Source organism: Sinocyclocheilus anshuiensis, unplaced genomic scaffold, assembly GCF_001515605.1.
Source record: "Sinocyclocheilus anshuiensis isolate Anshui unplaced genomic scaffold, SAMN03320099.WGS_v1.1 scaffold733, whole genome shotgun sequence".
Lineage (NCBI taxonomy): Eukaryota > Metazoa > Chordata > Actinopteri > Cypriniformes > Cyprinidae > Sinocyclocheilus > Sinocyclocheilus anshuiensis.
The window spans coordinates 494,264-509,628 of record NW_015539923.1 but is presented as its reverse complement, the minus strand read 5'-3'; the positions used below and the strand labels follow the sequence as shown (position 1 = coordinate 509,628).

The 15,365-nt window shown below is 35.7% G+C and overlaps 1 protein-coding gene and 1 long non-coding RNA gene across 3 annotated transcripts; both read left to right on the top strand.

Annotated features, from left to right (window-relative positions):
• On the top strand, positions 1-12,430 carry LOC107686545 (ADP-ribosylation factor 4-like). 2 transcript variants are annotated; one of them, XM_016483588.1, is made up of 6 exons: positions 1-243; positions 541-621; positions 1,411-1,520; positions 1,759-1,830; positions 9,133-9,258; positions 11,300-12,430. In XM_016483588.1, exons 1-6 carry the CDS (start codon positions 177-179, stop codon positions 11,384-11,386), a joined length of 543 nt encoding a protein of 180 aa, XP_016339074.1. In that variant the 5' UTR covers positions 1-176; the 3' UTR covers positions 11,387-12,430. The 2 variants fall into 2 exon arrangements, with proteins under 2 accessions (XP_016339074.1, XP_016339073.1); XM_016483587.1 differs by lacking the exons at positions 1-243; positions 541-621; positions 1,411-1,520; positions 1,759-1,830 and adding exons at positions 5,411-5,631; positions 8,346-8,426; positions 8,736-8,845; positions 8,931-9,002.
• On the top strand, positions 2,937-4,203 carry LOC107686546 (uncharacterized). Its single transcript, XR_001634051.1, has 2 exons — positions 2,937-2,999; positions 3,084-4,203. It is a non-coding gene; the product is annotated as an uncharacterized LOC107686546 (long non-coding RNA).
• Positions 12,431-15,365: the final 2,935 nt, after the last annotated feature.

Sequence of the window (15,365 nt, the reverse complement as noted above, 5' to 3'; positions counted from 1 at the left end):
AGCAGGAAGTGACGCCAAGTCTTCCACGGTGGCTCCTCTTCTTACGTGGCAACGCGTCAAAAGACCGCGAGACACTTAGCACAAAGAGAGAGACAGAATATTCATTAAAATACATTCTCACATTTTCTTTACTGTTTCGGTTATTGTTAGGGTTTAGGGTTTTCTTTTAAGTCATCATGGGTCTGACCATCTCCTCGCTCTTTGGGAGACTTTTCGGCAAGAAACAGATGAGAATACTGATGGGTGAGTGTTTCAAGCACATTACACTGTCTTTCTGATGTACTTCTGTGGTAAATATTCATTTTTCAGACAAAAGGGATCATATTTGTGTGTAAGATGAAATCATTTATAAATTGGCTTTTTATTATTAATTTACGCATTGAAACTCAACAATGAATGTGATATTTCTTGGGCAGTGGCTAATGTTAGTTTGCTAGCTTCAGATAGAGCTTGTATGAATAGATAAAATCAGAAATAAATCACACGGCTGTAATGAATTTGACAGCTAGATGTCTTTTCTTACATATTTTATTTTTTCAGTGGGTTTGGACGCTGCAGGTAAAACCACAATACTTTACAAGCTGAAGCTGGGAGAAATTGTGACCACTATCCCTACTATAGGTGAGATTACACAATCATTACTGTGATTGTTCTCCATTTTCTACTCCCTCTTTCACAATGTAAAGTGTTCATTTAAAAAGAAGGAGCTCGTAATTAAATCTTAATGTGATTTATGTGAATCTGATTTAGGATTCTCATCATTTTGATGTCTTTTATGTCACTGCCAATGCATTTACAACTGAAATAATGTTTTTTTGTGACTATTATTTACAGTTTACATGTACACTGGTTTTTTTTTTATGATTTAAAACAAAAAAAAGTCTCTTCTGCCCTCCAAGGCTGCATTTATTTAGCCAGAATTACAGTAAAAACAGTATTGTGAAATATTAAAATTTAAAGCAACTTTTCTATTTTGCTATATATTTTCTTTATATTTTAAAGTGCAGTTTATTCCAGTCTTCAGTGTTACATAATCCTTCAAAAAAACGTTTTCAGCATTGATAATTTATTGACAGCATACACAAAAAAATGAAATTATGGATATTAACCAATCCTGACCAATCCTACCATAGCAACTGTCACTGTCTGCCACATTATCATAATCGACAGTATGGTAAAACTGTATTTCAGGTGCACTTTCACATTGTTTCTTAGTGAACTACAGTAACCGAGGGACCAAAGGGTCAATTAGACACAGTCATCAGCTGATAATCTCTTAACAGCCTAATTGAATTGGACTGGCTGATATATTTGTGTATCACAAATCTCGTTGTTGCCAGTCAAATATATTTTGATGCACCTTGAGTAAAGTGTTCTTTAAAAACTGCATTTTTTTCTGCTCATGGACAGGTTTTAACGTAGAGACTGTTGAATACAAGAACATCTGCTTCACCGTGTGGGATGTCGGCGGTCAGGACAAGATTCGTCCTCTCTGGAGACACTATTTTCAGAACACACAGGTATGGTCTTTATTTAAAGACGTTTTGCTGGCCAAAGTGCCACTTAGTGGTTTCTGGATGCATTTATTCAAAGCAACTTATATTAGATCAGTTACAGGAACTGTGCTGTTTAAGCATCCTGGTTTAAAATCACCTAAAGTGTAATACATTGGTTGGGTTGTACTGTGATCTTTTATAACTTGGGTGCATTTGTGGTTATTTATCTGAAGCATGCTATTTTTTATTCCTTTGTCCTCAGGGTCTGATCTTTGTTGTGGACAGCAATGACAGAGAGAGAGTGGCCGAATCTGCAGAAGAGCTTTCTAAAATGGTAAGAATTGCTCCGTTTTCAGCATTCAATTTAATCTTTGGATATTACATAAAATCTGTATTGCACTCGAAAACCTGTCAGTGACCTGAATTGAGATCATGTTACAAAATGTATTTACATTTGCATTTATGTTCTTGATGGACATTTTCTTACCAAAGCATCTTGAGAAAAGTCCATGTAATATGTTTGTGACGCTTGTGTTACACTTGTGTTATGCTTGTGCTTTTAACCCTCTTGTGTTCCAGTCATTTTGAAACTAGTCATTTTGACTAGCATCCCGAAAATACTAGTTAATGTAATAACATTACTTACTTACTTACTTAGCTTACTGACTTTGCTCATACATGGTGTAACAACTTTCCAAAATCCCCCCAAAAAAGAGGGGGGGATAGGGATTTTTTGTGTTGGGTTTCAAAAGTGACATGCCTACAAAAATTGCTTATTTCTCATTATGCAATATTATTACCAAATGCTGTTTCAATTAGCACAGGTATATATATATGTATATATGTATGACTTTATATATTTTAGCATTTATATTATTCATAATTTTCTTATTCACATAATACTTTTTTATTACAAAAATACTACTTGTTTAATGTGCAATCAGTGGCCCACAGCTCACACTTTTCCCCTACCATTCTTGTTGAGCCCTGTTATTTATATATGTCTTGATTTATTGACCTTTTTCCATTTATACAGTTGCAAGCTTTTAACCCTCTTGTGTTCCAGTCATTTTGAAACTAGTCATTTTGACTAGCATCCCGAAAATACTAGTTAATGTAATAACATTACTTACTTACTTACTTAGCTTACTGACTTTGCTCATACATGGTGTAACAACTTTCCAAAATCCCCCCAAAAAAGAGGGGGGGATAGGGATTTTTTGTGTTGGGTTTCAAAAGTGACATGCCTACAAAAATTGCTTATTTCTCATTATGCAATATTATTACCAAATGCTGTTTCAATTAGCACAGGTTTTGTATTGCTTTCTGAAATTAATTGATCATAGGCCCCATTGATCTGAGCATATGCACCTCAGTTTTTGAGTGAACATTATCCACAAATAATTCTTTCTCTCTCTCATACAAACACACACACACATAAACGCCATGGCTGTCAGTGAACTCACAGACAAACTTGGGCTGCAGAGTCTACGCAGTAGAACGGTACACACACTTACTCAGTTGACTCTAACATGCACTTGCTTAAACATCAGCTGCTTTCTGATTGTCCGTTGTCTGTTTCCACAGTGGTATGTTCAAGCGACCTGCGCTACACAAGGCACCGGACTCTATGAAGGACTGGACTGGTTATCAAACGAGCTCTCCAAACACTAGTGTGCCTGCTTATATTGGCGAGATGCGTGTGAACTTTAGAAAGACGGAGTGTGTGGGTTGATAGACTCTGTCTTGAAGAACTTGAGTGAGTTTGTGTGTGTGTGTGTGTGTGTGTGTGTGTGGAGGAGCTATCAAGTGTTCAGCATCATGTCTAATCTATCTTATCTGTCTTTTTCTATGCTGTATTCCTACTAATGTTCTTTTAATTTTTTTTCGTACAAATCTGATTGTTTTCATGACTAAGATAATGCTTAAATTGCACGTTTACTTGATAACTGTGAGAGCATTATGGCACAACAGAAAGGAAGTTTGGGAGGAATTCCAGGTCGAGGCGTCCCTCTCGTGCAAGTTTGGGGTAGTTGTAGCTTAAGAGCGAGTAAATGCCAGGAAGAAGCCATTGTGCATTGACGCTCACTCCAAGATCCCTGTTGCAGTGCTGCCTAACTTGACTAGTGACTCGCAGGATTCGCCACTCCATGAACACTCCATTTCATGGCAGTTATTTTTATTCCAGGGGGTTGTATTGCAAAGCTACACATTAACTTTTGTTGCAGAAGCCTCCTAAGTCTTGTTTCAGAGACTTTGCCACCAACAGATTCTTTGGAACAAAATGGTACATGAAGTATTGACAGCAATATGGAGTCATCCATGATTGATTAGCCCAATGATCTCTAACCGCCTTTGATGTTAAATACCTCCATTGAACAATAAGTAAGTAAATGTTTTAGTTGAAAGCATTTGAACAGATCATAGTACCTTGCCTGATTTTTCTGAGGTGGGTTGGACCGGGATGAATTGTTTCTTCAGTCTGCTCCATATTTCTTTTCTCTGTTCATGTCAAACGGATGTATGTATGTATGCTGGCACCTTTAATATCGGCGATTAAGGTGCATTCAGTGAGAATTTTGTATGGGACACTCCAGTACACCAATAAGGTCCTCATTTCCTGAGCAGGATTTTCTGATCTACTCTTGCTCGAACTGTGCCACAAGGTCCACCCCTGTGAGAAAATAAAGATCTGATAAAAACTAAATAGATATGTCATATGCAGGTTTGTTTTTCATTGATATACTCTGGTGACACACCTCTTGGAAGGCCTGAGGAGGACATTTTCAGGACATTTTTATTTTTGGGTGAACTATTTCTTTAAACACCATTAGGTTAATCTGTATTGTAATTGGGTGTCATGTATATGAGAGCTACCACCAAGATGCATGTTTATTGTTTATTAAACCAAATAATACACCATGCTATTAATTATTATCTTTAATAATACAGCATAGACATGACAAATTAATTTCATCTGCTTTTTGTCGTTTCATCTGAAAAATCCCCCAAAAATTTGTAATACAAATAAAAGAAAAAAATTCGGTTTAGCCCAGTACTTTTGTAATGTAACGAGTAATGACAGTGATTACCTCACTATGACAGAATAATATGGTTGACCTGTTCATGTACATTAATGTGTAAATGGTAAATTAGCTGCTGTTGCCTGGTGTTTTGTAAAAAAAAAAAAAAAAAAGCCCCACTTAGTGTACCGAATATATGAGAAGGACATTGACAGTCCAGTTACCATCCAGTTCTAGTGCCTTATGGATTCCAACAGTGATACCCTACTGCATTATTCCCATATTCACTATATAAACAATCATATAAAACTGCTGATCCAGTAGGGAAGACTTGCATTTCACAAAATTACAAAATAAATGACATTGTCCATTTGTAATAAACATTAGAACATACATTTTGGCACTGGCCTCTAGCTCAACCTTTCTAGATCAATGGTACATTTCACAAAACTGCTGATATTACGCTTCTTGCAAGAGTCAAGAGATGAATGTTATGCTTTATTTAAAAGCATTTATTTATTCTGGCACCACTAGGATATATACTTTACAAAATCATAGCAAAAGAATAATGGCTGTCAAGAAGCCAACTTTTAAAATATTTATAACTCTGAAGCCCAAGAGTTATATCATATCTTTAATCCGTTGTTTGTATAGATCACGTTCACCTTCGACTGACAGATTTTCATAATGACAAGCTTTTATTACAACTAAAACATGTAATATTGCAAGCCCATACTGCTAAAGAATATCAATAATAATTGTGTTATTATTATTACCATCATCATAATTATTAAGTCACTTTTAACAGTATGTGAACCTGCTTGCTTTATTATGCGCTGTTTTCATCTGTTCTAAAATCTGTAATTATGGAAAAACTCATCGGAAGTGGCGTTTCGTCATTTCTTCCACGGCGGCCGCAGCCGTGACGTGGCATTACGCAAGCGCAGAGCCGACAGGGTTTCCTGACGCCCGACGAGCATCACAGCGAAACAACTTTAGACATTAGGATTAATCCCGTAGTTTTAGGTGATTTGTGTCCTTTATCATGGGTCTGACCATCTCATCGATCTTTAGCAGGCTGTTTGGAAAGAAACAGATGAGAATTCTCATGGGTGAGTGTTGAGACTCATGCTAGCTAAGCTAGCGGCGTTAGCCAACTTTCGCAATTCTGTCATTCTCCGGAATATTACAGATAAAATACAAAACTATAACTGCTTCCTCTGCTTTAATTCAAAGTATGCTTTTCTTTACCATGTAGAGATAGAGCTAAGTCAAGTGCGCATTTATTTACCTGCTGAGTTATCTTGCGATAGGATCCCACAAACTTTGAATAAATGAATTTAGCAGGAGATTACCCACAGACCGTTTAGTTTAATTTATTTTCTTGTGACGTATATTTTATATTCAAGTATACTGTACTGTCTAATTACTGTAATAACTCATGAAACCACCTTGCGTTTATTTTTAGTATCGTACTCGTATTGTGTTGTGTGATACAGAAATGTATCAATGAATATATTCAGTGCCCAAGACCTCTTTCACTTGAAAAATGTACTTTTTGGCTTCACTGAATATTTAAAAAAGTATAGAAATTGCTTAAATGCAATTACACTATTATTTACTTATATTTGACCATACTCCACATTCATAAATGCAAGTGTACTAATAAAAACGTAACTGTGTGGTTTTGTTGACTGGCGTAAGACTGTGCATAGTATTAGAGACTATTTGAGTAAGACTTAAAATAAATTAAACTTAGAATAAAGCTTTACTTGTCAGCTTTACAAAGTATTTTTATTATTTTTATTTTTTGACTTTATTTTTATACCTGACCTTATTCTGATTTATTTTATTTATTTATGTTTTTCGTTTTTTGTTTTTTTTTTCGTTTTTATTTTTGTATGCATAATTGTATAATCTTCAATATTTTCAGTTGAATTAAAGAGCATGTCTAATATTTATGTTTATATATTAGTGTACTGTCGATTTTAGTATGGTGTACTGTGAATTATAGTATTTATTAGTACAGTATAGTACTGTTCTAGTATACTCTGTAGTAGAGCTGCACGATTCTGGATAAATTGAGAATCACAATTTTTTGTCTCAAATAGAGATCACGATTCTCCCACGTTTCAGAACTAAACAAAATAATGTGTCATTTACTAGAGGCTGTGACAAAATATGAATTGCTGCAGTCTATTTAAAAATATTTAATTAATTTGAATGAATTATTAATATATATTTAATCAACCAATTTTTTATATTAAAATGATGAAAAATTGGTTTAAATTAATGATTCGATGATTTACTCATAAATACTTCATTGTTTCTTTATTGGATTAATCAGCGTTTTTGAAGCGTTTAGTTTTTTTACTTTTAAAGGGTTAGTTCACCCAAAAATGAAAATTAGCCCATGAATTACTCACCCTCAAGTCATCCTAGGTGTATATGACTTTCTTCTTTCAGACAAATCCAGTCAGAGTTATATTAAAAATAGTCTTTGATCTTTCAAGCTGTTTCATGCCACTCGTGTTGCATGCATCAGTCCAAAAGCACTTAATAAAAATCGCCCATCCATAAAAAAAAAAGTGTCTCACACGGCTCCGGGGGGTGAACAAAGGCCTTCTGTAGCGAATCGATGCGTTTTTCTAAGAAAAATATCCATATTCAAAACATAATAATCACTTTAATGTAGCTTGCGCTCACTGTTGTACACTGGAAGCAGTTCCGGGCGGGGCTTCGTTCGATAGAGCGGCCATATTGAGCATTGCATTTTTCCCCATTCAAAACTATACAAGTGACACGTCTTGGGTATTCTATGGTCTTTGATCGCTACCATAGACATCAGTGTTTATATCCGAACTATAAAACTTTTATCTCAGTATTTCTGTGATAATATAAATTATTGCAAGACAGAAATAATACTGTGGTTGAAAAGACTGTTTGTGAAGCTGTTTCTTACCCAAACATGGTAACTGCTCTCTCTGTCAACGAGAGCGCGAAAGCAGATTTGAATGTTCCGGTAAGACTTTTTCAAACGTTTAATAGGGAGAATCGTTGTCATTTAGAAATTTACCTGTCGGTAAGCCTCGCCTCCCTTAGTTACTGTTGCTCACTCGGACAAACAAACGGAGTTGCTCACTCTCTTACAATGACAGCTGCCAGTGAAAACCTTCTTCCGAGGTGTTTCTGATAAATTTGGGACACAGATGGACCTTCAAGTGGGACTTAAATATGCCATGGAAGCATATATAAAAGATATTAAAATAAATATGTAAAAATACAGATCACTTAGTGTTATAAGTACCCTAGGCACATCGTTTTTCCATTTTTGTAGCATAAACACCATTAAACCGATGCGAGCTTCGGATCTTCCAATGTTTCTCTATTGCGCTGAAACCTACAAATGTCCGAGTTCCGCTCCCCGTGCAACTCATACTCGACTGCCATTGGCTCATCTGCATTCGAGGGGAGGGGCTTACCGATAGGTCAATTAGATCGCGTGGGTGTTTGAATTGCGATCTCGATCTTTTAACGATTAATCGTGCAGCTCTACTCTGTAGTGTTTTAACTAATATAGTACAGTACAGTTAAAATGGTTTATTATATTACATATAGTAGTATGCTATTGAGTGATATGGTTTTTAGGTACATATTTAGGTTTATATTCTAGTAAAGTCTGTTTACTGGAATAATACAGGCTAGTTTATATCCTTGGCCATTTAAGACATGAGCTCTTCATTGAGTTTTTAGGAGAAGTGACTTCTGTTTCTTTCTTATATATTTAGAAACCTTATTCTCATCATGAGTTCTTGCTGTTTTACAGTGGGGCTGGATGCTGCCGGCAAAACCACAATACTGTACAAACTCAAACTAGGAGAAATTGTGACCACCATTCCAACCATAGGTAAGAGGACAGGACTGTTTTTGATTTGACTATGATCTCAAAGCAGATCTCATGAGTAGATTAAGGTCATTGTCTTGTGTTGTGTTCTGATTCATATGAGTATTGTATCATCCCTCTGGGAATTTTTATGAAATTGTAGTACTTAACTCCTTTTATGATATGTCAACGTCCACTGGCTGTCACCATACATGTGGCTTCAGTGATTGCCTGAGTGTCCTGTCTTACACCACAACATTCAGCCAGTGTTTCATTAAAAAGCAGAACTATTCCACTGAATGTATTGTATGTCACTGCATTTTTTTTGGGCAGGTTTTAACGTAGAGACTGTTGAATACAAGAACATCTGCTTCACCGTGTGGGATGTCGGTGGCCAGGACAAGATTCGTCCTCTCTGGAGACACTATTTTCAGAACACACAGGTATGGTCTTGATGTGTATTCATGCAAAATAATATAAGGGCACACAGAGACTCATAGCTCTTTCTGTTTTTCCCTTTGTCCTCAGGGTCTGATCTTTGTGGTGGACAGCAATGACAGAGAGAGAGTGGCAGAATCTGCAGAGGAGCTTTCTAAAATGGTAGCATATATCATTGTGATCTTCTCAAATGGCAACCAAGTGCAATGAATCAGGACATTTGTGGAAGTGTTTTGTTTGCTTAATGTGGTTGAGTTGCCTCATCGGTGTCTTTTCCTGTGCGTATGTGCAGTTGCAGGAAGATGAACTGAGGGACGCCGTGCTGCTGGTTTTCGCAAACAAACAGGATCTGCCTAACGCCATGGCTGTCAGTGAACTCACAGACAAACTTGGGCTGCAGAGTCTACGCAGTAGAACGGTAACACCAGCATGCACTACCTACTCTCTAAGATTTATTTAATTTTTTTAAAGAAGTCTCTTATGTTCACCAAGGCTGTATTTATTTGATAAAAAATACAGTTAAAACAGTATTGTGAAATATTTTTACAATTTAAAATAACTTTTTTTTTTTTTTTGATACATTTTAATGCAATTTATTCCTGTGATGCAAAGCTGAATCTTCAACATCATTACTCCAGTCTTCAGTGTCACATGATCCTTCAGAAATATGCTAATATGCTGATTTGCTGCTCAAGAAGCATTTATTATTATTTTCATTGTTGAAAACTGTTGTGCTGCTTAATATTTTTATGGAAACTCTTTGTAGAGAGTTTTTTCAGTTCAAAAGAACAGTATTTATTTGAAATTGAATAATAGAATAGTCTCAACTGTCACTTTACGTCCATTTTAATGCATTCCTGTTAAATAAAAGTATTAATTTATTTCAAAGAATAAAAAATAGAATCTTCCCAACACTGAACTCGTGAACAGAAGTAAATATGCCAGACAAAACCACTGCTACTATTGCTTTTCACATTATCTTGGTTTGGTATTCTGTAGGGATGTAACGATATTATCAATATCGAAATATCACGATACCAAAACCCTCGATATTATCGTGGTCACATGACGATATGAAACGCTCTTCCGGGCAAAAAGTGTTGTTTTTAAATATATATTTAAACTTCTTATTCTACCATAAAACGTCTTTAAAGTTGTGTTTTGGGCCATTATGCTTTGACACGGTATCTGTCAGACGAACTAAAACCGAAAGCACAATATGGCTTAATCCCTTCATCAAGTCTGTTTGCGCTGCGTTTCAAAGCAAAGCGCGCACTTCCTTTGGTGTTTTCCGCGGCTCAAAACGTCTCCGTTCACAGTGAATGCAGTGAACTCGTTTATTGCACGTGCTGTGAGTTTAGCGCGTGTTTGGGAATGCAACAGCCACCATTTAGGCTTTATTTTCGTGACAGATTTTTACAGCATTTCACTAGATTTGTAGTGAGACGCGGTTTTTGGAAGCCTGTTTTCACTGAACTTTTCCTTCAAAATAAAAGCTCTACTGCCGTTTCTGTCAAAATAAAAGCTTAAAAGTACAGTATGAATCGCTGACAGCTAGCGGTTTAAATGCAGTCCAAATTCAAAATATCTCTTTCAAGTGTAGAAATTAGGAAAGAAGTATTGTAATTTCCCTACTGTAGTGTAAAGCAAAAATAATATACCTATGAAATATAAATTTTCATTTATTTTACAGTGCAATTGTTTTACAATATTTGGCTATTACTGTCATTGTTGTTATTATTATTATTATTATTATTATTATATTCTAATTTGTTTGTGAATGTAATTTAGACTGAGACTGTATACCACAAATAAAAAGAGGGTTGAGTCCCCTTTAAAGTTCAGGTACAAGTCAATTCACTGACTTTTTTCTAACCTAAGTTTTCTTAGCTAAAATTTTTTCTCAATCCTTCATTTGTCTTTTTTTAAATATCTCAATTAACATCGTACCGTGGACTTAATATCGCGATATTATCGTGAGATTTTGATATCGTTACATCCCTACTAGTCTGACTTCTCAAAAATGAACTGATACAGATTGAAGTGTTTACATGACACTTAAAAAAATATCAATTATTTTTTAAGAGTGATTGAAATCAAAATTTTAAAGTGCATGCTCACTTAAAAAAAAAAAGGTACAAACCTGTTACTGGGGTGGTACCCATTTAGAAGATACTAATATACAGCATTTAGGGGTAAATAAGGTACAAAGATTTACCTTTTAGATTTTGTACCAACAAGTATGCTAACTTAGCATATTTCTTAAATATCTGCAAACATATTATGGTATTTTTATGCTTTAGTAGAGTCAAAAACTTACATACAGCACCTTTAAGGTATTGCCCCAGTGACAGCATTGTACCTTTTTTCTAACATACTTGGTGAATGGAGTGTGGTCTGCTTTTCTTTTTATTTTTGTTGATTTATTTATTTATTTTTTCTGTCTGGGCTTCTTGCAGTGGTATGTCCAAGCGACCTGCGCTACACAGGGCACTGGACTCTATGAAGGACTAGACTGGTTATCCAATGAGCTCTCCAAGCACTAGTGAGGCTGTTAGGGGTGAGATGGTATGTATGAACCAATGGAAAGGCTAGAGACTCCTCTTAGAATTTTTAAGTGTGTGACACAGCTGGAAACTGGGGAGAAACCATCAAACACTCTGCACCTGTCTTAGCTTTCCTTTTCTACAATATATTTCTTTGCCCAAGGTTATCTTTTTTCTTTTTTTCTTTTTTTTTTTTAAATCCAACAAAAATAACTTTTTTTTTGTCATTTTGCGAGAGGAAAAATGTTTTGAAGGACCTTCCTTCGCTATGGCTTTTTCAGTTTCTCAGAAAGTCCTCATGCAAAACCAAAAACACTGGAGTCCCTGATCAGTGAGCAGGGTTATTGGTTTTGCTTTAGTCTGATCAGCATAGTTTATCTGAGAATTTGTTGTCAAGCTCACTGGAGAATCTGTGGGGTTAGTAATATTTCAGAACTGGACTTGACATGTGGAGTCGTTTGGCGAATCAAAGCCATGCCTGTTGCAAGCTGTAAAGTTTGTTACATTGCATTATCCGCTGTAGTGGCGTGGAGTCCTGTGGTCCTTCTAAACATTATCCTTGTCTGCATGAGTTTACGTCTTCTGGGTCTTGGTTTAAATTCCCCTCATCAACAGCACATGGCATGAGTGGCATGAAAAGGTTAAGTTTCTTTTATTAGGTTAGTTTATTTCCACACAATCCGTTGTTGTTTGTGGCAAATGTCTGAATGACCGAGAACACTGATGTTCTTAAGCCACAATGACACAGTGAAGTTCTTTCCATTATAATTTAAAGTTGAAATTGATTGACGTGTTTTATGTTTGTCATGCCATGTGAAATGTTTCGCTCAGTCGTGTTTCTTGAGCTTATCATTATTTGTGTCTGAATCTGACTGCTGAATGCAGGTTTAATGTATTGATGAATTCCATGTCTGGTTGAAATGGTTTGCTTTTCCTAAACTGATGTGTAACAAATACAATCTATTTTACCCTATTATCATGACAAATTTGTTTGTGTATTATATGTATCATATTGTTTTAGAATAAAACATAATCGTGAACTTATCATCGTGTTGAATGTGATAAATCTATTTTGCTCCTTAAATGCAGACTTTTAAGTTCATTTTGTCCACTTTTTGGGAGCAAAAAATTCTAAGCTGCATTATTGCATCAGTCCAGCAGATGGCACCTGGAATTAAAAACTCCAGTCAACTGAACAGTACCTTAATTACTACAGATAAATAACTAAACCATAGCTAACAATAAGATAATTGTGATGAAGAGCTATATTTGATTACCTCTATAAATGTTTCTGTTTGAAGAGTGTGTATATACTGTATATGTGTACATACATAAATATGCATACTGAGTGGTGTTTGAACTCAAACTACTTGCACTGAGTAATTACATGAGCTATTGTCAATTTTTGAGAAGCAGAGAAATTGAGTTGTGCAATGCCTTTAAATGATGTATCATCATGGTTAAATATTTTACATTTTGCAAATTTAAAATTATGCATTTGGTAAAGGGCTTAAATAATATGATGTACTCTGCCCATCCCTATCCATAAAGTCTACAAGTCATAAAAACATTAGTGCATGCAATGAGAAACTTACTAAGAAACAAAAATAAGAGCAGAACAGGTATGTGTCACCATTCACACAGCCACAGCTGTAAACATCACTGATACCACAGGAGCCGCCCTGTTGCGTGTGTTTGTCTCTTATCAATCATAATTAGATTTGGGTGTAGAGATCATTCCAGGGCAAGATCTGTCCAAATAAATTACAGGAGGCACCAGTTAAATGTCTTTCAGGTACATTTTCTGAGTACAAAGTTTATGAACTGCAACCCCATTGTTATCAACTGCAATCCCATTTGGTGATCTTGATATGTTTGTGTTGATTGTTTCGTTAGAGGAGATGGAGTTGAGATGATCCTGCTCCTAAGGGCAGAACATAGCAGGTTTTGTTCTACTTTGTGACTTTGGTGGCACTTGTTATGTGAAGATATACACACACAAAAACATGGAGATGATTTGAAAAGTAAAAAAAAAAAGGGAATTACAAAGAAAATATGTAAGAATTTTTTTTTGAGAAACAGCGTGGAGAGCTGTGCAAAGCTCTATAAATTATTCACTAAAGTCACAAGGTAAGCATCATATTACACAAGTTTCCCCACCTACATTTCTACCAGCCCATGTTTTCAGTATTCACAAGCATATCAGTGATCTGAACATAAAAAGAGTGAAAGCAATTGGTCAGAAACACATGTTGTCTCAGCAAAGATAAGAGTGACTTTTAGTAGATGTTTAAAAGATGTTGGATGTTTAAAAACAAAAACACTGTGTCATTTACCAAGAAAGCAACCCTTCCTGTAAAGCAATGTTTCTCAACTCCAGTCCTTGGGACCGACCTCCCAGAATGTTTTAGATGTCTTGCTAATTAAAACACCTGATTCAGCTCATCAACCGCTTGGTTTGTTGAATGAGGGAGACACCTAAATCATTCTGGGAGATCAGATGGGTCCCAGTCGAGGTCTGGAGTTGAGAAACAGCAATGGTCAGATAGAAGGTCAGAAAGCAAAACTTAGGGAAACAAGGGCAACAGCTGTTCACAGATCAAGCATGGGCGCGAACAGTGTACCAGTATAAATTACACACAGACCAGAGCCTTCTGCTGACAGATCAACAAGGTAAGACAACTAGTTACTGTATAGAGTTCTAAATTAATCTTCTCAAAATTATTATATAAAAAGCGTTTCTATCATCACAGATTAGTGATTTTGTAATGCAATGTTTATTTTGGTGTTTTTTTCAATGTGTAACCTGAAACTGAATCATAACAGGTCTACGGTGTTTCCTCTGGGAGACGCTGCAGAACCTTGACTGGTCTCATTGTACTAATGTGTGAGTATATTGGAGGTTTTTTTTAGATTTTTTGGGGGTTTGCTGTTAAAGACACTAGTGAACTAAACAAACAAACCTTGCAATGTTACATCCATGGATTCCATTCAAACACATGACTTAGTCATATCTTTTGGTAATGGGCATATAATTGATATTAATCCATTTTTTTTTGTATATATAAATCTTACAATTTGTCAGGATACCTTTTATATGATTTTACTTTGTTTATTTGTATATTTTTTATGCCTTTTTTTTTCTCTTGTATTTGTGAAGCTTACTTAAAGGTGCTATAATAAGAGTTTTTTTACTACTTTATTAAAAATCTCTGCATTTCCTATAGATAAATGGCTTTTCTGTTTGTTCTAGCATCATGAAGGAGAAGGAGTTCATGTAAAACCATGCTGCCAGGGGCAGGGTCATCTGGCCCAGCGCCATTCAGAGGATCCATGACCTTTGTTTTGCGTTGATGTCCAGATGCTCAGAGGTCAGCGCCTCAGTGCTGTGCAGTCTGTGATATTATGTGAAGTCTTGAGTCTCCTTTGAAGTACTTATAGTTTCAACATTCATATGAAGTCTGATGCAACATCTGAAGTCTACTATGAAGTCTACTATGAAGTCTATTATGAAGTTTTATGAAGTTAAGAAGTATTATGAAGTCTATATGAACTGTACAGTCTACAGTGAAAGTCTACTATGCACCGTCTAGTTTTCAATGAAAGTCTACTATACACTTTGAAAGCCAACTATGCACTGTCTAGGTGACAATGAAAGTGTACTACTACGAAATGTCTTGTTTACGATGAAAATCTACTATGCTTTGAAAGTCTACTACGAACTGTCTAGTTTAATATTTAAAGGGGTCATATGATGCTGCTAAAAAGAACATTATTTGGTGTAATGAAATGTGTTTATGCGGTTTAAGGTTAAAAAAACACTATTTTCCACATACTGTACATTATTGTTTCTCCTCTATACCCCGCCTTTCTGAAACGCATCGATTTTTTACAAGCTCATCGGTCTGAAAAGCGAGGCGTGCTGTGATTGGCCAGCTATCCAGTGTGTTGTGATTGGCTGAATACCTCAAGCATGTGA